Below are 23096 nucleotides of genomic sequence, written 5' to 3' on the forward strand. Positions count from 1 at the left end.
TTAAAAGTGCTTTTTCTACTAAATATTTTTAGTCTAATAATATTTATAATTGTATTCATTTGGCAGAAGCTCACTCACATTACATTCAAGCTACATTTGATCAGTTTCTGCACTGATGTAATATTCTACAAACAGTTGATTCCACTTTTTTTTTATACGAAGTCATTTACAAAGTTCAATGCCATTTTAACGGCACCAACAACAGATCTGGGCTGATTCTATGATTTGTTTTCACCCGATAATAATCCTACCATCACTACGATAGCCTACATTATAAGTTCACAAAAATAAGTGTATCACCAGAAAATAGATTGTAACATATTTTGTCTTACCTTGGTCGAGTAAAATCAAAATCACCGGGAGCAAATTAACGGGAAGCTTCATTTTCAGCACTTTTCCCCTCAGAAAACGAATGAAGAATCTGATGCATAAAATCGTTCTGTTCTGCTTAGATTGCGACGCAGTTCCAACTCTGAAGTGAAAGTATCTGAGGCTTATAAAGAAGAGCGATGACATGTCGTGAACGTTCCTGTCGTTTTCTAATATGCATATGCAAAAAGGCTTTTCGCCGTGTTGCTTTTGTAAAATATAATATAAAACCTATGCCTACTTTTATCGCATTAGTAGGCTATATATTTACATTGCTTATTCCTAACCTCTTAGTCTTGTTTTTACAATTTTTAAAGAATTTGAAGACTATACTGTTGAGCAAAGACTTGTGGAAATAAAATACATTACATTGAATTGAGTCTAGCCTTATGACCTTTAACCCAGTTGTTCAGAAAGCCATAACTCGGAAGAGGAAAAAAACATGAATCTAAAAGAGACAGAGCATCTTTTATCCCATAAAAACCTCCTTGAGATGGAGTGACTGACTGCAATAACACATTTTTATTTTTTATTTTGTGATATTCATGGAAGAATTAAGGTGATAATTAAAAACAGTGTGTATATTTTATTAAGAAAATTCTGGTTCAGTATTGTGTAGAAAATACTGCGAACATTTCACCAATACAACCACTATTTTAATGAAGCAGTTGAGGCTTGAATAAGGGAAACAATTAAGCTGATAAAAATAAGAAAAGGCTACATATGTATTTTAAGAGAATTAGTTCAATTATGTGGTGTTACCACTGCTGGTCCCCAGCATGCTTTTAATTGTACATCATAACTTAAAATTCAAGTACAAAAACCTAAATCGCACTTGAGTAAACTTAAAATGAAAAAGCACATTTCACTAAAAATCTTTAATTAATTGAGTAATACACTAAATATTTTTATTTAATGAGGTAGATTCCATTAAAGAAATCAAGCCATAAAACCTACTCAGAAATATATTGTGTAATATTGTTGCCATTTAAGTAAATAGCACATTGAATTTTGTACATTTATATGGAAAAATATAGAAGCTTGTTGCCGCTGCGAAAAAAAAAAAAAGCTTAAAAATTGTACGTTTCTCAAAATTATGACTTTTATATCCTCAGAATTGAACTTGGGAGTTTATATACTTTCTTTTATTCCACAACAGCAACAAGCTTCCACAAATATCATTCCACACAACTAAATATTACATGTATACAATTTTAAAGGTCCCAGTAAATGACAGAAAGAGGTTGTTGTTGGTCAGTTGGTTCTGTTACTGAAAGATAAAAGCATATGTGTATCTCATGATAGTGCTCCAGTGAGAAGCATTACTACAAATGAATACACTAACTAGTGTTGGACAAGCCTCAAGCGACAACCACATAACCTTTTTATCAGTTGATTCATCAGGTAACCCACAGAATCTGCCGCTTGACTCCACTCTGCAAACAGTGAGAGGGAACAGAAAAACAAGACAAACCACATCTGCTGACAGGGAAATGCAAATGAAGGAGACAGAGGTCATTCGTGAACACAGCAAATGGACTGCATCTACAACCAGTTATACATATGAATGAATATCTGTAGATCTTCATAGGATTGAGTTTATATTAACACAATACAAAAAGACCAAGGAGTTAGATTACATGACATTAAAAAGTTTAAAAACCTGCAATGTTGAGTTCATACATATTAGATTGAAGTCCATTGGAGGCAAGTTGAGGTGAGAACCCAAATGCAAATGTACTTACAACAAGAACACAAAACCATGACAGGGCATGCAAACTCTGAACTAAAGCAGGAACACAAACACAGACTTAGAGAACAAGAAACTGGAGCCAGAGCATAGAACAAACAATACTCAACAAAGGAAGGGAAAACAAGAAGGCTTAAATACACACAATACTAATGACAAGAAAAGGGACACCTGTGAACAATAACAATACACCAATTAACATGACACAACAGACAAGGGAACACAGGATAACAAAACTAAAACCAGGGGATCACATGACAGACACAAACACCATTGAACCACCAATAATCCCAAATAAGAAGAAGAACACCCAAAACGTGACACATATAAACACACAAACCAGCACATAATCATCAAGTTGTCCCCATTTCTTTTGGATTTTTTATTTATTTATTTTTTTCTGGGAAAACTCATTGGATCATTTGAAATCTTGACCATTTAAAGATGGCAAATGCAACAATATATGTCTGGAGTGGTCGAATGTGGCATCTATATATATATATATATATATATAGGTTAGGGAGGGAGGAGGCAGGAACTTGTGAATGAAATAAAAAAAACAATCAAAATGAAAGTAAAGTGGCAGTCATCCATGAGAGACGACTCACGCCACCAGCCTTGCTCCGTTCCCCTGGGTTTTGGCCCCGCCCTGTCCGGTTCCCAGATCACACTTGCCTCAACAGCCTCACTCCGTTCCTCCACCATAAAACAACAACACACTGTTCATCATCATTAGCGATGGGAAGTCTCCCATCATGGCGACCATTTTACTGACTCGGATCTTTGAATCTCGTTCATCATAATGAACAAATCTTTTTTTTCCCAAGTCATTTTGTTAATTTCAGAAGAATATAATTAAAATGTTACATGTTAATGGTTCACGAGCTAAAGAAAAAACAACTTACACCGATGGTGAACTAACCATTTCTCAAATCGTTCATGATCGACCCATCACTAATCTTCATCGTGTAGTATGCATTGCTTAATCGGGCTCAGTCTGAAAGGCAACTACTTTTTGGAAAAAAAAAATCAGTATTGAAAGATAGAATGAAGAATGTATATTCTTAAACATTTATCCAGTTGTGTGCACTACATCGAGACCCTTGCCCTTCAATCCCTAATTGTAAAGTGCCCTTTTGGTAATATTGTGGTGTACACCCAGAGATTTTCACGATTAATACCATTCCCAATCATCATATATCCCATATATGATATTTAGATAACCTCGCGGTAACTAAAGAGCCTATCCTTTAGTCGTGTCCTCAAGAGTTAGGTGATCAGTCTATACAAATTCGTATTCTATTATAATAATAATAGATTTCCCCTTTGTATTATAAGTCTACCTTTTTGTGGTACTCTTCAACCGTGTTTGCTATACAACAACCATGTCATATGCTGCCTCTTTGGCTAGGCTACTAGATCAATCAAATCATACATAAGTTATTCTTATCTCAAAAGTATGCTCACCCTCTGATGTGGTTTTCTTGAGGAAGGATCGTCCTGACCCAGTCAGAAGAATGTGACTCTCACTCAATGATCCAAGGTCCAGTCAGATGATTGTAATAAATGTTTAACAAAATGTATTAAAAGAATCAAATGAAAAGGAATACTTGTTACAGATCATAAATTAGTATTAACTAACATATATATACTAGCTAGGCTTTTAAGGCTTCTTGTGTCCGTCAACATCTGGTGTGACGAATTGTAGGTTGCAAGGACTTGCAAGGTTTGTGCGTTGCATAACTGGTTAGCCTGTTATGTGATGGTTATGATTTTCTGATTTGTAACTTGGGAGTGTTTCTCCTAAGTAATGTTCTCAAATAGGAACATGGTCTTGTAATCTGACCCCCCTTGCTATAGGATAACACTTTACAACACCCCCCGGAGACTGAGGAGTCATCCCACACATTCCAACACACACACATTAACACACACAAACACCATTCATGGAACTTTTCAGAGAAAAGTACCTCTAAATGTTTTAAATGTATTCCTTTTTGTGCTAGGTCTTCACATGCCATACTGGAAGTACTGACAATTTAAATGTGTGTAATTCTGCATATGAATGTAACTTTATGTTTCTTCTACTTTTATATTTCATTCTTGGTATCTGTTTAACCGTCTTGTTCTGACTAAACCAACCGTATACAGGAGTTTACAGTAAAATGTATTATTCTATGTGTACCATCTTGCTGGAGTAACTAATGAATTTTTATCACTATCATAAACCATGCAAGTGAGTTCTTCTGACAAGACAAAGAAACTTCTTCCCGCTCTATCTATCTGTCTGTTCTTCCTATCTATCTGTCTGTCTGACTGTCTGTCTATCCATCTATCTCTATCTGCCTATCTAATAATAATAATAATAATAATAATAATTCATTACATTTATATAGCGCTTTTCTCGACACTCAAAGTGCTTTACATAGAAGGGGGGAATCTCCTCAACCACCACCAATGTGCAGCATCCACCTGGATGATGCGACGGCAGCCATATTGCGCCAGAACGCTCACCACACACCAGCTTACTGGTGGAGAGGAGACAGTGATGAAGCCAATCAGTATATGAGGATGATTAGGAGGCCATGATGGGCAGAGGCCACAGGGCAAATTTGGCCAGGACACCGGGGTTATACCCCTACTCTTTCGAAAGACATCCTGGGATTTTTAATGACCACAGAGAGTCAGGACCTCGGTTTAACGTCTCATCCGAAGGACGGTGCTCTTTGACAGTATAGTGTCCCCATCACTATACTGGGGCGTTAGGACCCACACAGACCACAGGGTGAGCACCCCCTGCTGGCCTCACTAACACCTCTTCCAGCAGCAACCTGGTTTTCTCAGGAGGTCTCCCATCCAGATACTGACCAGGCTCAACCCTGCTTAGCTTCAGTGGGCAACCAGTCTTGGGCTACAGGGTGACATGGCTGCTGACTGTCATGTATCTGTCATGTCTATCTGTCTGTCTGTGTCTGATAGACTGTATTGCCTTCAAAACTTTCAGCTTGAAACCTACTTTGAACTTCAAACTGAAAACCTTCAAACTTCAAACTTTTAAAAGTATTTCAAACTTTCAGGATAGTCTTTCTCAAGCCAACCTAAAGTTTGCCTTTCTTGACAAACTTTTTTTAACTAGTTTATGTTGTTCATAAACAAAGTAAGTCTCTTTGGTACTTTACAGACAATAACACTCAAACATATCTTTGTCTAACATCTTCCTATAATATGTATAAAATACTTTAAAAAGAAATTCCTTGTATATGACTCTGTACTATGTTAATGTCTTTCTTCAAAATTATTCAATATTGTTTGTTCTGTATTTTATACAAATTAGGTGTTGTGAACTGGAGTGCATTTTCCAGACAATATAAGCAAGAGTTCCGGGTGCCCTGCTCGTTGACACTGTGTTTGCACTGCACTGCAATATACAAGGACTGCCCACCTGGGTCTGTGGGTGATGGCAGAAGGAGTCCTGCGGGGATTTTATTCCGATAAGGAGGTTGAGGGCTGTTGCTCAGTTGATTCTTTTTTCAATGATGGAGGGGAATTTCAAGCTGAGTAGATTTGATGTGTGTGTGTGTGTGTGTGTGTGTGTGTGTGTGTGTGTGTGTGTGTGTGTGTGTGTGTGTGTGCGCGCGTGCGCGCGTGCGTGTGTGTGTGTGTCTGTTTGTGTGTCTGTTGATGTACAGATGTGTTTATCTGTATGTGTACATATTTCTTTTATACAATTATCATCTTTGTTTTGAAATAAAATGTATCAGTGTTATTAGTTCGATTTTTTTGAGTTGGCATGCATAAAATGGGATACAGAGATTGACAATGTACTTTTTGGTTTAACTTTATTCAAACTACTTTATTGGAATAAATGTTTTATAATAGCCTATATAATGCACACAAATAAACAATTATTAACTATTACACAGAAATTATTAAAATAAGAAATATATAAGGTGCCATTAATGTTTACAGTAATTTTGTAATTTACACAGTGAAGTGCAACAGAATGTGAAAAAATTTAAATAAAATACTACACAGATTTTAAACAATATATACTCTGAAAGTCCTTATAAGTTTACCTTAGATCAGGCATAGTTAAAACTATGTACTCCTTTTTGCTGTTTTTATTATTACTTTAGAGTTTTTTTAATACATTAACATTTAAAAAAAATATTATGTCAAATTTGTGCTGTCACCTCAATATGGCGCATGCGTGGTAACACATACGTGACGTGAATATGTGACGTCACCGCTCTACAGTCTGCAGCGAGGAGTACTTGTTCTAATGTAGAATGCGGTCTGTTATTTCTTGATAACAGACCGCTGCGAAGTATAACACACCGTTGCCATGAAAAACAGAGCGTTGCTATGGACGCAGGATTCTAACCGTAGAGGCGGAACGGACTATTTTCTTTAGTGGAAGCAATACAATCGTTTTTAAATCAATAAACTCCTTTTTAAATCAATATTTTGTGTCAAATTATTGATTGATTTGGTAGGTAGCCATGTAATAAGCGGGATAATGTAGAGCGAGGCGGTTGTTATAGCGAATACAACCCCTTCAGGCTGCCTCCACTTCGCGTCGGGGTCCTACCCAGCCAACAAACCCATGTGGGGCCCAAAGGGGTTGCACTTGGGCTGATATCTGGGGCCCACCTGGGCTACCCAACTGGGACCCAGCTAATTTTGTCCTCAGTTTCCATGGAGGCCCCACATGGGTTAGCCCAGATGGGTTGATGATGGGCTCTTGATGGGCTCCATATCGGGCCCATATGGGTAGCTCCCATTTGGGGCCTACAGAAGTCTGCCCACATGGGTTGATGATGGGACCCAGATAGGTCTTATCAAGGGCTCTTATGGGCCACAACGAGTATATATATATATGGCCATATTTGTTGGTTTGAGTTACTTTATTTTACAGTAAACCCCTAAATACAAACATTACATGTAATCCACTAAACTACACTAAAATGTTAAAGGTATTCAATGAACAGAAACCAGTAGTTCACTTTTAAAGTTACTTTATTAAGCAAGTAGAAGTATCACAAAACAAGAAAAGAAAAAAGTTAAAGCTTTATATATATATAAAAGTTATATATGCATATCTGAAAAATTAACTATTTCACAAACAAAACAATAACAATGCAGCTTCTCACTCCTCTGTTGTCGCTCTCCCAACGGCCCTTTGAAAAGAGAAAATAGTCAGCATCGTCAACTTACATTATGCAGCCGAAAACACAAGAAAACATTATCAATAAATTATTAAAATGTTTAGACAGTCTCCTGTTTTTCACGATACTCATAATCATTATGTTTGCCAGTGTGCTGTGGCAAGCTTTATGTGTGCGTTTGAGCGCTGATTACGCTATGAATTTGCATTGATTTGCACTATCATTTTTGAAGTTTGTATTTCCACATAAAAACAAGCATATCTTAAAACTTTTACCCATCTTGCTCTCCACCACGTGCCCTCGCAGTACGGTTTCCTCCCCTGTCCCTGACACCGATTAGCCACTTTGACACTGCCTTTTCAGCCTCTCTTCTGGTAATTTGGTTTGTAAGGGCTTTTTTTTTTTTTTTTTTAGCTTCCTGTAAAATATATAAAGAGCATTAGAGTGAGATTAAATTCCATGTTTGAGCCTTTGCAACAATCTCCACCTTGACATTTTTCAGGAAATACAATAATGGTATCGGATATAATATTCTGTCATACACAGCATCTTTGCTGCAAATGTTTAAACGAACAAACATTTTTCAAATTATTTAAATTGTTCTAATTATAATTATTATTAATAATAATATTTTGAGTAACACTTTAGAATATTGTTCTGTCATTAATGAATAACTACACAGGAACAAATGAGTAACACACTATTAACATAGTAACTACTATTACCTAACAAGGAACTCTGATTAATGAAATAATAAGTAATAGCACTCAGTTGAATGTGGTAGTTCACTATTAACTAATCAATAACTGCTCTTTTTTTCATACCTGCCAGAGAACTACTAAGAACTACTATATACAGATTCATAATGTATAATTAATTCTAAAGATCATGGTAACCTATAGTAATGACCCAAGTGTTACCAAATCCATCGGAAGGAATTACTAAATATTTGGAACAGTATTCTAAAGTGTAACTATATTGGGTATCTTTTGTGCATTTGTTATTTGAACTAAATACAGAGAGGAAAAAAGAGCACAGGAATCCGAGGGGTGCGGAGATGGTGTTAAAGCTTCTCATATTTCATAATTCAGTGGATACTATCAGCCTGTCGGGGTTGTATTCGCTATAACAACCGCCTCGCTCTACATTATCCCTTACATAGTGATAAGAGACAGATAAACATAAAAGGACACTAGAACACAACAAACAGAAAAAGAAAGAAAGAAAGAAACACAAAAGACTAAACAACCAATGAATACTCATGAAAGCTCCTGGTGTTGGAAAGGCCTCAATCGACAACAACACTGGGAAAGAAGGAACTTTTTTCATCGCCCACATCAACCACAGCTTGACTCTACCCTGCAAACACACAAAGAGAACACACAAAACCAAGACAAATGTCCCTCGGCAACAGGAAAACACAAATGAGGAAACAGAAGCTGGTCAGGACTGTAACCAAACATACTGGTTGTCATTGACCACTTTACCAGGTGTGCTCAAGCATATGCAACCAAGAACACATCTGGAAACCGGCAGCAGAAACAATATTCAATGATTTTATTCCACACTTTGGATATTTTTGCACTGAACTCAGAAGAAACAGACGAGTATCTGATAAGAAATGCTGAACACATTTCTCCCTCTCACATGAAGAATGGAGAGATCAGAGAAGTCAGAGATGATTAATTATAACATCTGCTGGTACTGTATCTTCAATCTGGACGCTCAAGCAAGGCCTGTTTTTATTCCATTTCACAAGGCATTCAGACGCTCAGTTAAACGTGACCTCTCGCTTGATTTGACCGAGTGTTTAAAAGCAAGAGTGAATGAAAGCCAGTAGTGCAGTGGGATTTTGGTCTGGTGACGCAGTGGGACACATTATAAAGATTCCTCTGAGACAAACTGAATGAAGCACAAGATGAGATTCAGTCCCTCCTCTTTTCTCTCAGTGACGGGGGCGAAACGCTCAAGAACCTGCTGATGCTTATTTGAAAGAGTTAAACACGGCTTACAGAATAAAATGTGTATTTTTTTTTTATTTTTTTTTTTGAAGGCTCCTTTAACAGATGAAAAATATATTTTTCAGTTGTATTAAATCAGTGCAATATGTGTCATTCTCATGTTCTGTGTACTCTCATGCCGGAGACCCGGGTTCGAGACCCGCACGGAGCGGGGTGTGAAGGACCCGGTGAGAGGGGTTACATTAGCCTTGAGCCTACTGTTAATGTATCTTGGCAGCCTCGATCTATAAGAGGCTAAGACTAACTAGCAAGCTTTCTAACATCTACAATAACATCAAATTATGTAGTCTATATTTTGTGGGTCTCTTTTCATATTGCTCAGGTGTACTCGTGTATGTCTTTTGTCTGGTCTCTTTCATTATCCTAACAGATTCTCTCTTGAAGTGCAAGAGGCTTTAACATCTCCATACTCCTCATCTCAATAGGCTCCCAGTGACCAAAATAATAAATACCATGACCAGTTTTACTGTAGTAACAATCACTATAACTGTTGGTGAAAGTGAAATCATTTATAACTGATGATCCAATGTTATATTAGTCCACGATTATTTCTGACAACATGCAAAAATATTTTGGAGACATAAATTCCACCCGTTATGAGTGAATCATATGTTTTTAATAATATTTATCACATAAACACACAAATATTTTGTTTCAGAAATGAAAAAATCATTGTGGGTTTTCAGGCACTTTTTCCCCTTGGCTGATGGAAAGTTAAAGAAAACAGAAAGAGTAAGATATTCTTATTAAAAAACCTTTAGTGTTAGAAAACTAAAGCATTTGTGTCCACTTATTAAATGATGGTCAAATCAGAGGTACAGGCTTGAGGAGTTTAGCATTTATTTGGTTTTACACATAAAATAAATGAGTCTCTATTGAGCCTATTTACATTTTTAAAATGAGCACCATACAAAAGACACCATCCACCATCCAAAAAAATGAATAAAATAACAAGAGTATTGCCAAAAGAAAGAGCCAAAGTCAGCTAGCTGAAGGCTACACTGGTCAAATCATTTCCATCAAACAGTGATAATATTCTACATATCAGCAAAATACAATAATGCCATGAGTTTAAAAAACAATCATACTCATAAACCCCAGCTAAACACAATAGAACTGAAAGAGACACGAGATGCTTGACAAACACAACTGAATATGATTTATGACCAAAACTGAATGAGACACAAGATTAAAAAACATAGACAATAACATGGCTCTTCGTCTTCCTCCTCACATGCCGACAAATAACATGAAAGAACTAATCAGCACCTCATAAAATATCTGAATTTGACCATTTCATTGTGACTCATTTTTGCATATTTTAACAATGAAGATAAAGATATATCTACCAAACGTATGAAGACACACTATGATTTAATTGCTATAAAATGCCATTGTTTAATACACACATTTGTGTGAAATTTGTGCTGTAACACTCCTCCTGACAACATCACACCAAGTATTTTCATAACTTTAAAATAAATAAATGAATATGAATAAGCTGCACCAAGATAATCAGTAGAAACAGCTTCAGTATCAGTAGTGCAGTAGAGCTCTTAAGTCCTCTGAGACTGTGAGGTATTTCTGGAAATGCATGCAGTCAGTAATAACAGTGAGGATGAACACAGGCAGGACATTATGACTGATGTGTCAAACCAGTTCAGTGCATTAGGGCTTATAATGAAAATGACAAGATAATCACTCACTGTTCCTGTCTGAATCCATAGCTGACAACTTTTGAGTTTAGCTTGTTTTATTTTAGTAACTAAACAGAATTTTATGAGATTTAGTGACAACATGTTACAATGTTTACATAGCCTACAATTTCTGGGGCCTGTACCATGAAGGTAGCTGAACAAACTCGGGGTTACAGGATTAGTTTTGAGTTGACAAAACCAAACCGATGCAATCAGGCTTTATTGGTACCATGATGCAGCTCATCAACTTTCTCTGTCAACTCAGGCTTTGATCCTTAAGCTATGATTACTCCACGCGCGCGTGCACATAAAAGAGTGACGTCGACACTGAACAACAATCGCGGGTAGAGCGTGAGCGATATATTTTCCCGCGGAGGAGCAAGAGATAATCATTCAGAATTACGATGAATTTAAATATGTATTTCAAGCTCGAAAAACAATACGGTCTCTGCTGCCAAAGCAAGAGAAGACTGTTGGAGAAAGTTTGCTGATTGTTAATGTGTAAGTTAAACCAATACGTTCTATATTTATGTAAAATTATGTATGTATGTGTAGCCTATATGTGTAATATAGCCTATAGCCTATTTTTATAATATATAAAAAATGATACATGCACATTTTTTATATATTATAAAAATAGGCTATAGGCTATATTACACATAGGCTACACATAGCCTACATATACATAATTTTACATAAATATAGAACGTATTTGTACTACTAAGAAAGCTAGGGAATCCTATCATAAGATTAACAGAATAATAATAAAGATTTAAAATAATTCTTAACATGTAGGCTATTATATATTGTATAGTACATTTGTGCAATTTGCTTTTTGAAAAAAATTTAATAAAATGTGTTCATGTGATGTCACCCTATCAATATATCTTACCGGCAATTTTATAAAAGCCCTCTTTTATGGACATGGCCGATAAATGTCCGGGGAACACGAAACTATTCATGTACTCCTGCAGAGCGAGGACCACCTTACGAATGGTTCGACAAACCGTGTTTTCCCCGAGCTTCTGTGCTTCACCCACCGTGCAGGAATGTACCACTTGCAACAAAAAAAAACGCAACGCAATATTTGCGGTACAGTAAGTGCATGAATTCGACGTGTTAAATTCTTTATGTGCGGCTCAAGAAGTTCGCAAAGATAAGAAATTCCTTCCGCGGAAAATCTGTATCTTTCATACAAGTAACTATCAGGAAAGGCAAGGGGATTTTGTCTGGCTAAAAACTCTTTCTCTACGAAGTGCTCGTCAAACAATTTGCGCTGAGATGTCACAGGATTTGGAAGAAAAGGTGAAGACATTGCAACAGACACTGGGAATAAGTTACGTCACCTATATGTTTCTTTGCTCTCAGCTGATTGGTCAAACTTCAGTCTGAGATCTTGAATCCAGAACATAACCTGCCCCGGAGCAGGCTAGCCGTGCAGCGTAAGATACCATGGCGACGAACACCGAATAAAGCCAAGCTACTTTCATAGTACCTAAAACCCAGGGTTGGCGGAAACTAAACTGAAACATAGCTGGCTAGCCACCTAAACCGGCTTCATGGTACAGGCCCCTGGTAAGCTATGTTTATTATTATTATTATTATAGTATTTATTATTAGTATTATTGCTTGACAAATTCCACGATTTCAATACAAATCAATTTTTGTGATTTGATTAAATATTGACTCATTTGGATAAAGATTAGGTACACAAGATAGGCGTTAATTTTTCTGATAAAAATATAATAAATATGTAATATAGAACATATATTTAGCGAAAAATATTTCTGGTGAAATTTTTACTGGTATTGGTGCCGACTGCTGAAATCTTGGAATCGTGACATAATAGGCCCTATGCACAGCTGCACTACTTCCTGAACTTAAGCAGGCTCCTTTGTTTCCTGTCTGCCATGATTGGCCAAACTGATTAATCCAGGTGTGTCTGATTATTGTTGTTGGTCAGACACACCTGGGGCCTATACCATGAAGCCGGTTTAGGTGGCTAGCCAGCTATGTTTCAGTTTAGTTTCCGCCAACCCTGGGTTTTAGGTACTATGAAAGTAGCTTGGCTTGAATCGGTGTTCGTTGCCATGGTATCTTACGCTGCACGGCTAGCCTGCTCCGGGGCAGGTTATGTTCTGGATTCAAGATCTCAGACTGAAGTTTGACCAATCAGCTGAGAGCAAAGAAACATATAGGTGACGTAACTTATTCCCAGTGTCTGTTACAATGAATTCACCTTTTCTTCCAAATCCTGTGACATCTCAGCGCAAATTGTTTGACGAGCACTTCGTAGAGAAAGAGTTTTTAGCCAGACAAAATACCCTTGCCTTTCCTGATAGTTACTTGTATGAAAGATACAGATTTTCCGCGGAAGGAATGTCTTATCTTTGCGAACTTCTTGAGCCGCACATAAAGAATTTAACACGTCGAATTCATGCACTTACTGTACCGCAAATATTGCGTTGCGTTTTTTTTGTTGTTGCAAGTGCTACATACTTGCACGCTGGGTGAAGCACAGAAGCTATAGGGGAAAACACGGTTTGTCGAACCATTCGTAAGGTGGTCCTCGCTCTGCAGGAGTACATGAATAGTTTCATTAATAGTGTTCCCCGGACATTTATCGGCCATGTCCATAAAAGAGGGCTTTTATAAAATTGCCGGTAAGATATATTGATAGGGTGACATCACATGAACACATTTTTTTTTTTTTTTTCAAAAAGCAAATTGCACAAATGTACTATATAATACATGTTAAGAATTATTTTAAATCTTTATTATTATTCTGTTAATCTTATGATAGGATTCCCTAGCTTTCTTAGTAGTACAAATACGTTCTATATTTATGTAAAATTATGTATATGTATGTGTAGCCTATGTGTAATATAGCCTATAGCCTATTTTTATAATATATAAAAAATTTGCATGTATCATTTTTTATATATTATAAAAATAGGCTATAGGCTATATTATACATATAGGCTACACATACATACATAATTTTACATAAATATAGAACGTATTTGTTTAACTTACACATTAACAATCAGCAATCTTTCTCCAACAGTCTTCTCTTGCTTTGGCAGCAGAGACCGTATTGTTTCGAGCTTGAAATACATATTTAAATTCATCGTAATTCTGAATGATTATCTCTTGCTCCTCCGCGGGAAAATATATCGCTCTCGCTCTACCTTTTCGCTCTACTCTTTATTGGTTGTTCAGTGTCGACGTCACTCTTTTATGTGCACGCGCGTGTGGAGTAATCATAGCTTAAGGATCAAAGCCTGAGTTGACAGAGAAAGTTGATGAGCTGCATCATGGTACCAATAAAGCCTGATTGCATCGGTTTGGTTTTGTCAACTCAAAACTAATCCTGTAACCTCGAGTTTGTTCAGCTACCTTCATGGTACAGGCCCCCGGATTAATCAGTTTGGCCAAACTGGCCAAACTGAATTTCAGCTGATCCTCGTCTCTCATCATTTCCTGATTCTCTTCAGTGTCCATTGTTTTATTGGAGCCTTGGCATGAGTCTGATTTAATGATGTTCCATGTCCTCCAAAGGAATGTCATTGGGATCATGTGGTGGGTTATCAGCATCACCCTCCTGAATGTCATTGGGATCATGCGGTGGGTTATTGTCAGCATCACCCTCCTGTAAGAAAACACAGATTCACAGAAGGTTACTGTTACGTTTGGTTGAAGCAGAGGAGGAAACAGGATCCAAGTGCAGCAGTCTTTTATTAAATAAACTCAAAACTTCACAAATACAAACTCAGACTCAGACTCAGACTCAGACTCAGGAACAGGAACAAGACTCGGGAACGGAACAACCACCATAGTGCAACGATAAGAACTGACCAAGACACATGGCATGATCACATGACAAACAGGGAATCACATTAACAAGACACATGACAATTGTCACGTTTTTCATGGACTTTTAGTATGTTTTCATCTATTCTGTCTAATCTAGTCGGTAACACTTTATATTACGACCCGCAAACAACTGCGTAAGTAAACCGAAATTACAGTGTACGTTTCTGTAATTATAGTGTACTTCCGTGTAGGTATAAGGGAACAATATGTTAAGTTTTGGGTAATAAAGGGGTAACAAGCAGATATACAACCTGCAAAGAACTTCGTAAGTAAACCGAAATTACGGTGTACGTTTCTGTAATTATAGTGTACCTCCGTGTAGGTATAAGGTAACAATATGTTACGTTTTGGGTAATAAAGGGGTACAACCAGATATATAAGCAAATTATTTATAATGTAATTATTTTAAAACTAACAGGTACCTATTCTGTATATATTCCAGGCAAAAATTGTACATCTGTTGTATATAAAAGCCTTTTTAAAAAACATTTTCTGCTGCACTACAGTCATTATCACTATAAAATATCACAACCCCCCATGATCTAACTCAAACTTCACCAAAATGTGTTTTCTTCAAAATTACAGTTACTACAGTAATATCAGGTGGTACAAAATGTTTAGAGTGGAGGATTGTTCGACAACTTAATATTGAGGGTGTAGCTTGCTAAGAGCATGTATATACTGTATATTCATATTTTTGCAGTGCAGCAAGACCAATGGGACTCCATCAACTCCTCAACTTCAGAGTCCCCAGTGGAAGTTAAGAAAAAGAAGAGCAAGAAAAGAAAGAAGAAGAAAAGCAAGGGACGCAAATAAGGGGGGGGGGGGGGTATAATGTGTTACTTTGTTGTTTGAGTATACTGTAGAAAAGATAATGTTTTATTAAGATAATAAAGTGTTTTGACATTTTTTTGTAAAATAAAAGTCAGAAATTAAATTGGATCCTTTATTGTATATTTACTCTACTTACCCTGTAACTACACAGAACAAGGGGGTAACAAGCGCCACTTTAATTTACAGCCCGCAGGAGTTACACTTACCCTGTAACTACACAGAACAAGGGGGTAACAAGCGCCACTTTAATTTACAGCCCGCAGGAGTTACACTTACCCTGTAACTACACAGAACAAGGGGGTAACAAGCGCCACTTTAATTTACAGCCCGCAGGAGTTACACTTACCCTGTAAACACACAGTTGAAATGGGTAACAAACACTACTTACTATGTAACAATACGAAACAACACTATTTGCACAGTAATTACAGAGAAAGGTAGGCTACTTAAAAAAACTTTTAATTACACAGTATATTTGCCCTGACATTTAAGTGTCATTGCAATACAATGTGATAAGGTAAGTATAAGTACTACATGGTACGTTTTAAATTAAAATCATAGCAAAAACTATTTTTTTTTTTTTTGGCTTAACGTTAAGTAGTTTAGTAAGAAAAGCCAATAAATAGCATTGCCAAAAAGTTTAATTTTCAACCCACAGATGTCAAAATTACCCTGTAACTACATTGCACAAGAACATATTTTGCCAGAAATGTGATAAAAACTTTTATATACAACAGATGTACAATTTTTGCCTGGAATATATACAGAATAGGTACCTGTTAGTTTTAAAATAATTACATTATAAATAATTTGCTTATATATCTGTACCCCTTTAATAACCAAAACGTAACATATTGTTACCTTATACCTACACGGAGGTACACTATATTACAGAAACGTACACCGTAATTTCGGTTTACTTACGAAGTTCTTTGCAGGTTGTATATCTGCTTGTTACCCCTTTATTACCCAAAACTTAACATATTGTTCCCTTATACCTACACGGAAGTACACTATAATTACAGAAACATACACCGTAGTTTCGGTTTACTTACGCAGTTGTTTGCGGGTCGTAATATAAAGTGTTACCATCTAGTCTTGTCTTATTAGTTCATTCTGTTCCCTTGGTTACCCTCATTAGTTCAGTTTTATCACCTGTGTCTTGTTAATTAGTTTTTCAGTGTCTAGTTAGTCATTATCTTCATCACCTGTTTTGCATTCATTTTCTGTGTATTTAAGTTCCTGGTTTTCACTCTTATTGTTTGTGTAAGAGCACTCTGTTTGTGCATAGCACACTGTTTCGTGTATTTGCCTGTTGGAATCTATTGTGAGAATTAAACTCTTGTTATTATTTGTATCTTCGTGTTTGCCTTCTTCATCTACCTGGGGCCTGTACCATGAAGCCGGTTTAGGTGGCTAGCCAGCTATGTTTCAGTTTAGTTTCCACCAACCCTGGGTTTTAGGTACTATGAAAGTAGCTTGGCTTGAATCGGTGTTCGTCGCCATGGTATCTTACGCTGCACGGCTAGCCTGCTCCGGGGCAGGTTATGTTCTGGATTCAAGATCTCAGACTGAAGTTTGACCAATCAGCTGAGAGCAAAGAAACATATAGGTGACGTAACTTATTCCCAGTGTCTGTTGCAATGTCTTCACCTTTTCTTCCAAATCCTGTGACATCTCAGCGCAAATTGTTTGACGAGCACTTCGTAGAGAAAGAGTTTTTAGCCAGACAAAATCCCCTTGCCTTTCCTGATAGTTACTTGTATGAAAGATACAGATTTTCCGCGGAAGGAATGTCTTATCTTTGCGAACTTCTTGAGCCGCACATAAAGAATTTAACACGTCGAATTCATGCACTTACTGTACTGCAAATATTGCGTTGTGTTTTTTTGTTGTTGTTGCAAGTGGTACATTCCCGCACGGTGGGTGACGCACAGAAGCTATAGGGGAAAACACGGTTTGTCGAACCATTCGCAAGGTGGTCCTCGCTCTGCAGGAGTACATGAATAGTTTCATTAATAGTGTTCCCCGGACATTTATCGGCCATGTCCATAAAAGAGGGCTTTTATAAAATTGCCGGTAAGATATATTGATAGGGTGACATCACATGAACACATTTTTTTATTTTTTTCAAAAAGCAAATTGCACAAATGTAGGCCTACTATAATACATGTTAAGAATTATTTTAAATCTTTATTATTATTCTGTTAATCTTATGATAGGATTCCCTAGCTTTCTTAGTAGTACAAATACGTTCTATATTGATGTAAAATTATGTATAGCCTATATGTATGTGTAGCCTATGTGTAATATAGCCTATAGCCTATTTTTATAATATATAAAAAAATGTGCATGTATCATTTTTTATATATTAGAAAAATAGGCTATATTACACATATAGGCTACACATACATACATCATTTTACATAAATATAGAACGTATTTGTTTAACTTACACATTTACAATCAGCAATCTTTCTCCAACAGTCTTCTCTTGCTTTGGCAGCAGAGACCGTATTGTTTCGAGCTTGAAATACATATTTAAATTCATCGTAATTCTGAATGATTATCTCTTGCTCCTCCGCGGGAAAATATATTGCTCACGCTCTACCCGCGATTGGTTGTTCAGGGGTGACGTCACTCTTTTATGTGCACGCGCGCGTGGAGTAATCATAGCTTAAGGATCAAAGCCTGAGTTGACAGAGAAAGTTGATGAGCTGCATCATGGTACCAATAAAGCCTGATTGCATCGGTTTGGTTTTGTCAACTCAAAACTAATCCTGTAACCTCGAGTTTGTTCAGCTACCTTCATGGTACAGGCCCCTGGAGACGTTACAACAATGACAAGAACAAGAACCAAAACCCAAAACGTGACAGTTTCAGTGATGAGAAGGATTGATGTTTCAGTTACACAAACGCAAAATATACAAAATGTTTATTTGGGAGTTATTGGTGTTTTTGATTGTTTTGACTGTTTCACTGGTGAATATCTGCTTCTGTACTGTTAAAAATAAAAAATAAAAGTAAAGAGCAAAAAAGAAAACATTTCACATTTACATGTATTACATTTTATTTACATTTATGTTAAATCCAGAAAAAAGAACATTGTTTTTGCACAGTAAATCTCATCTATCTTGTTAAGTCAGCTGTATGTAATACTTACTCTCTGTGCTGCTGGTGCATGGGTCTTGCGGTGACGACAGTAAATCACTCCAGCAGTTACAGCAATAGCAAACACCAGCAGAACACCAACAACTATTCCTGCTACAGCTCCTGAAGACAGACCTGAACCTGAAACATCTACAGAGAAACAGACATTATTGTGAATGATAATCCACCCAGTACTTAATTTTTTTTTTTTACTTTAGACCCTTCTATGTTGATCATCAGCTGTATCAACATGAAACAGCAGCGGTCACTGGAAAACTAATATTATGCATTTTTTCAAGTTATCAAGTTAATAACATTAGTCAAAATGTTATTGATCCGAAGCTCAAAAAAAGTCAACTCAACATTTATTGGGTTGATTTAAAAATATTGAACTTTCTTTTTTTAATTCCTCAAAGGAAAATGCATTGATTGATTTAATTATATTATATTCTCACCAATGACAGTAAGATTGAATCTCTTCACTCTAGTGATGCTGAAGCTGCTGTTGTTGATGTTGATCTGTAGTTTATATTCTCCAGAGTCTGTGTTTCTGGTGTTTGTGATGGTCAGAGATCCAGTCTGATGATCCAGCTTCAGTCTGTCTCTGAATCTCTCATCACTATCTTCGCACTGAACATCTGTACAGATATCACTGATATCTCCAGTGATTTCAGCGATGAGAGTGTCATTAAAATGCCACGTCATCACATCATTTGGTTTTCTTGCTACACCAGGATCAAAAGTAACAGTTTCTCCCTCGTTTCTCTTCACTTCATCTCGTTCAGCAGCAGAAACACCTGAAACACAAACCAACAGATGCTGGAGGATCTTTTGCTGAAAACAAATAAAAACTACACAACACGGGAGAACTGTGAACATGACTTTGCATAAGCCTTTTCTTGACTTTCGCTCTTAAAAAAAACATTTTGGCCTGTGCCTATAAACACACATTAACAATGTGCTTTAAAAATATATAAACTGTATTTAAACGTTTTTAAATGACTCACCTTCAACAGTAATATTGAAGATCTTTTCACTGTCGCTGCTGCCGAAGATCTGTAGTTTATATTCTCCAGAGTCTGTGTTTCTGGTGTCTGTGATGATCAGAGATCCAGTCTGATGATCCAGCTTCAGTCTGTCTCTGAATCTCTCAGTATCTTCATTACACTGAACATCTGTACAGATAAAACTGAGATCTCCACTGATTACAGATATTCGAGTGTCATTAAAATACCATTTAATCTCTTCTTGTTGGTTTGTTTCAACATCAGTGTATAAAGTGACTGAATCTCTCTCCATCACTGGCACTGACACTTTATCTGTATTAACACCAGATGAACCTTGAGAAAAACATAAGCCAAATAAAAAAATACAATAGTGCTGTGAAAATGTTTTTCTACAGATCATATAGATTTTAAGTATAAACATATGTCTGTATTCATAATGTAACATGTGCAAACAAACAGCAGAAGAATATCTTCTTGTACAGACGTGCTCAAAAGTTTACACACTCTTGATGTTCACTATTTTAACAAATTAAGAGGGATCATACAAAATGCATGTTATTTTTCATTCAATACTGTCCTGAATAAGATATTTTATATAAAATATGTTCACAATAGTCCACAAAAAAAAGAAAAGAAAAAAAAAAGCTTGATTTATAAAAAACAGATGGAAACATGATGAATAAATAGCCGGGGGTGTAAACGTTTTGATGTGAAGAGGTATTTTCTACTTAATTTGTCTTCTGGTAGACATGTATCTATCTTCTGATGCTTCTGAAGGGCAGGACTGAATAAAATAAAAAGATATTTAAACAAAATAAGAAAAATGTGGACATCTTCATCCTGTTCAAAGGTTTACACCCCCTGGTTCTCAATGCATCATGTTTCCTTCTGGAGTATCAGTGAATGTTTGAAGCTTTTAATAGTTGTGTTTGAGTCCCTCAGTGTGAAAAGATGGATCTCATAATCATACAGTCTCTGCTGGAAAGGGTTCAAATATGCAAAAGATGCTTGAAAACAAAAGAATTTGTGAGACCTGGAGGATTTTCTGAAGAACAATGTTCAGTTTAACTGAAACACGGGACTCAAGAACAACCATCACAAAACAAAAAATAGTTGTGGATCATCCAGGTAACGACACACAGTATTCAAAATTAATAGGCTATGTAAACTTTTGAACTGGGTCATTTTAAATTCAGCTTTTTTCTTTTCTTCTTTTTTCTAGTGTACTATATGTAGAGTATACATCATTTATGTAACATATCTTAGGCTATTAAATAAAATAAAAATAACATGCATTTTTAATGATCCCATCTTATTTTGTTAAAATAATTAACATTTTGCAGATTCTGCAAGGGATAGTTTGCCCCCTTTCCCTATATTTGCGCATTTATATAATAAAAATGTATAGACTCATAATAAATATTATAGATTAGGGGAGAGGGGGGCACAAAGTAACGCTTTTTGACTTTCTCAGTTTGTGTAAATCTACTTATGATTCAGAGTATTTCTTTTTTCCCACATTAATTTCCCACATGTCTAGTACAATTATGTGGTTTTGTTTTATATACTTTTTTTCTGGATATACCCCGAAAGAATGGAAGTGAAATGTGACAACATGCCCCATAGCCCACCTACATTGTAACATGTGAGGGGCACATTGTAACATGACATATAACAGCTTAAAATGTTATCTGATCTAATAAAAATATATATACAAGACAAACTAAATAAAAATACAATTAAAAAACTTTGTCATATAAAATAATGGCAATTTTTAATAATTAAATATAAACTATTTTTGGAGTTTTGACTACGAACACATGAAAACACAGCTATACAACATAGTTCAAAACAAATAAATAATTAGTCATTTCTGAACATTGACTCTCAGTCTTTATTCACCTTTTTCTCACGTTTTCTCAATAAAATTAATAAAACTATAGAATATCATAGCATATTTCTAATAGGGGCACATTGTAACGCAGTGTTACAACATGCCCCCGCCTGCACAACTGGGGTTTAAACCCTGCTAGTGTCTTCTGCTAGTTAGCGAAGCATTAAAGACTGTTAAATAACAGTCTTTCAACTGTTATTTAAAAATCTCAACTGTTAAATAACATATTGGAGATTAAAATAATATCAGATTTGTCTCATTTTAAATAAACACAAAAAATAGAGATGAAAATTAACTTAAGCAAGAAATTTACTTTTGCTATGGTTTAATAAATGTCTATGGATATCTTCCAAAAAAAAAAAAAAATTGCCGCAATTTTTTCTTATGTGTTGATATGGCAACTAGTAAATACACCAAGTGTGTGGACATCCTAGCATGTGTGGAAGTATTTAAAACAAGTGCGTTACAAGTACAACTATAGCCCCACTTTACGTTGTGCCCCGCGCTCCCCTATTCCGTTAAAATAGCCTTCTTCAGATCACCCCGTTTCATTAAGATACGGATAATACAGTGTCGTTATTATTGTTTTGTGCACCGATGCAAAAGAATACCAACATTTACAGACAGATGGCATGCTGCGGATTTAATCAATCCTCCCATCACTGCAGCGCCAATGCAGTCAGAGAAATCGATGCAACATCAGAAAATAGATTATAACAAACCCTAATCTTACCGTGGTCGAGTAAAATCAAGATCACCCAGATCAAATGAAAGAGAATCTTCATTTTCACCCCTCTCCCCTTGAAACAATGAATGCCGATTATAATACATAGCCTAGGGTGCGGATGCTGCGGCAGTTGTTAGGCTGAAACTTGATAGCCTCACGAATGACCTGCTGTTTTCTTAAGTGCTTTTCGCAGTCTTCCGTTTGTAACCTTTATATAGGCTACTTTTTTGTGGCAGTAGCCTATATTATTATTATTTTAAAGAATTTGCAGACCATGTTGAGTTTATTACTTTAATTATTTTAAAAATTAAACAAGGTAAAGACAAGTAACATGAGTAGGCTATAAAGTAAAATACATATCCAGATAAAGTCCGGATAAAAAAAATTTAAAATAAAAACTTTGTCCCACCTGCTGGTAGATGCTGTAGAAAAAAAGAGAGAAAAAAAAGGTAATTGTGACTATTTATCTCACAATTCTGACTTTTGTTCTTGCTATTGCGAGTTAAATACGTGCAATTGCGAGTTATAAAGTCAGAAATGACTTTCTCACAACCAGAGATGGGCATAAATACATGGAAATGTATTTAAAATACAAATACAAAA

General features: G+C 36.1%; 2 protein-coding genes and 2 long non-coding RNA genes across 4 annotated transcripts in view; 1 reads left to right on the top strand and 3 right to left on the bottom strand.

Moving 5' to 3' along the window:
* The window catches only part of LOC309476115 (cell adhesion molecule CEACAM1-like), a 28251-nt gene extending 26820 nt beyond the window's left edge, over positions 1-1431 (bottom strand). The window contains exon 1 of the mRNA XM_082139311.1: positions 333-1431. Coding sequence (XP_081995437.1) covers positions 333-516 — 184 coding nt within the window. The 5' untranslated portion in view covers positions 517-1431. The remainder of the gene's footprint in view (positions 1-332) is intronic.
* Positions 1-12952, top strand: part of LOC309476343 — a 216821-nt gene extending 203869 nt beyond the window's left edge. The window contains exon 4 of the long non-coding RNA XR_014198027.1: positions 12942-12952. This is a non-coding gene — a long non-coding RNA (uncharacterized lncRNA). The remainder of the gene's footprint in view (positions 1-12941) is intronic.
* LOC309476474 lies at positions 2639-3838 on the bottom strand. The gene is made up of 3 exons (XR_014198186.1): positions 3587-3838; positions 3042-3127; positions 2639-2838 (listed from the first exon to the last, which is right to left on the bottom strand). It is a non-coding gene; the product is annotated as an uncharacterized lncRNA (long non-coding RNA).
* Positions 12953-14536: 1584 nt separating the features above from the next.
* LOC309476117 (uncharacterized protein) lies at positions 14537-22612 on the bottom strand. The gene is made up of 5 exons (XM_082139317.1): positions 22500-22612; positions 19873-20205; positions 19321-19662; positions 18879-19015; positions 14537-14657 (listed from the first exon to the last, which is right to left on the bottom strand). The coding sequence occupies exons 1-5, from the start codon at positions 22549-22551 to the stop codon at positions 14541-14543; spliced, it is 981 nt and encodes a 326-aa protein (XP_081995443.1). The 5' UTR covers positions 22552-22612; the 3' UTR covers positions 14537-14540.
* Between the last annotated feature and the right edge of the window lie 484 nt (positions 22613-23096).

The sequence above is a fragment of the Leuciscus leuciscus genome (assembly GCF_965113295.1).
Source record: "Leuciscus leuciscus genome assembly, chromosome: 15".
NCBI classification, from domain to species: Eukaryota; Metazoa; Chordata; class Actinopteri; order Cypriniformes; family Leuciscidae; genus Leuciscus; species Leuciscus leuciscus.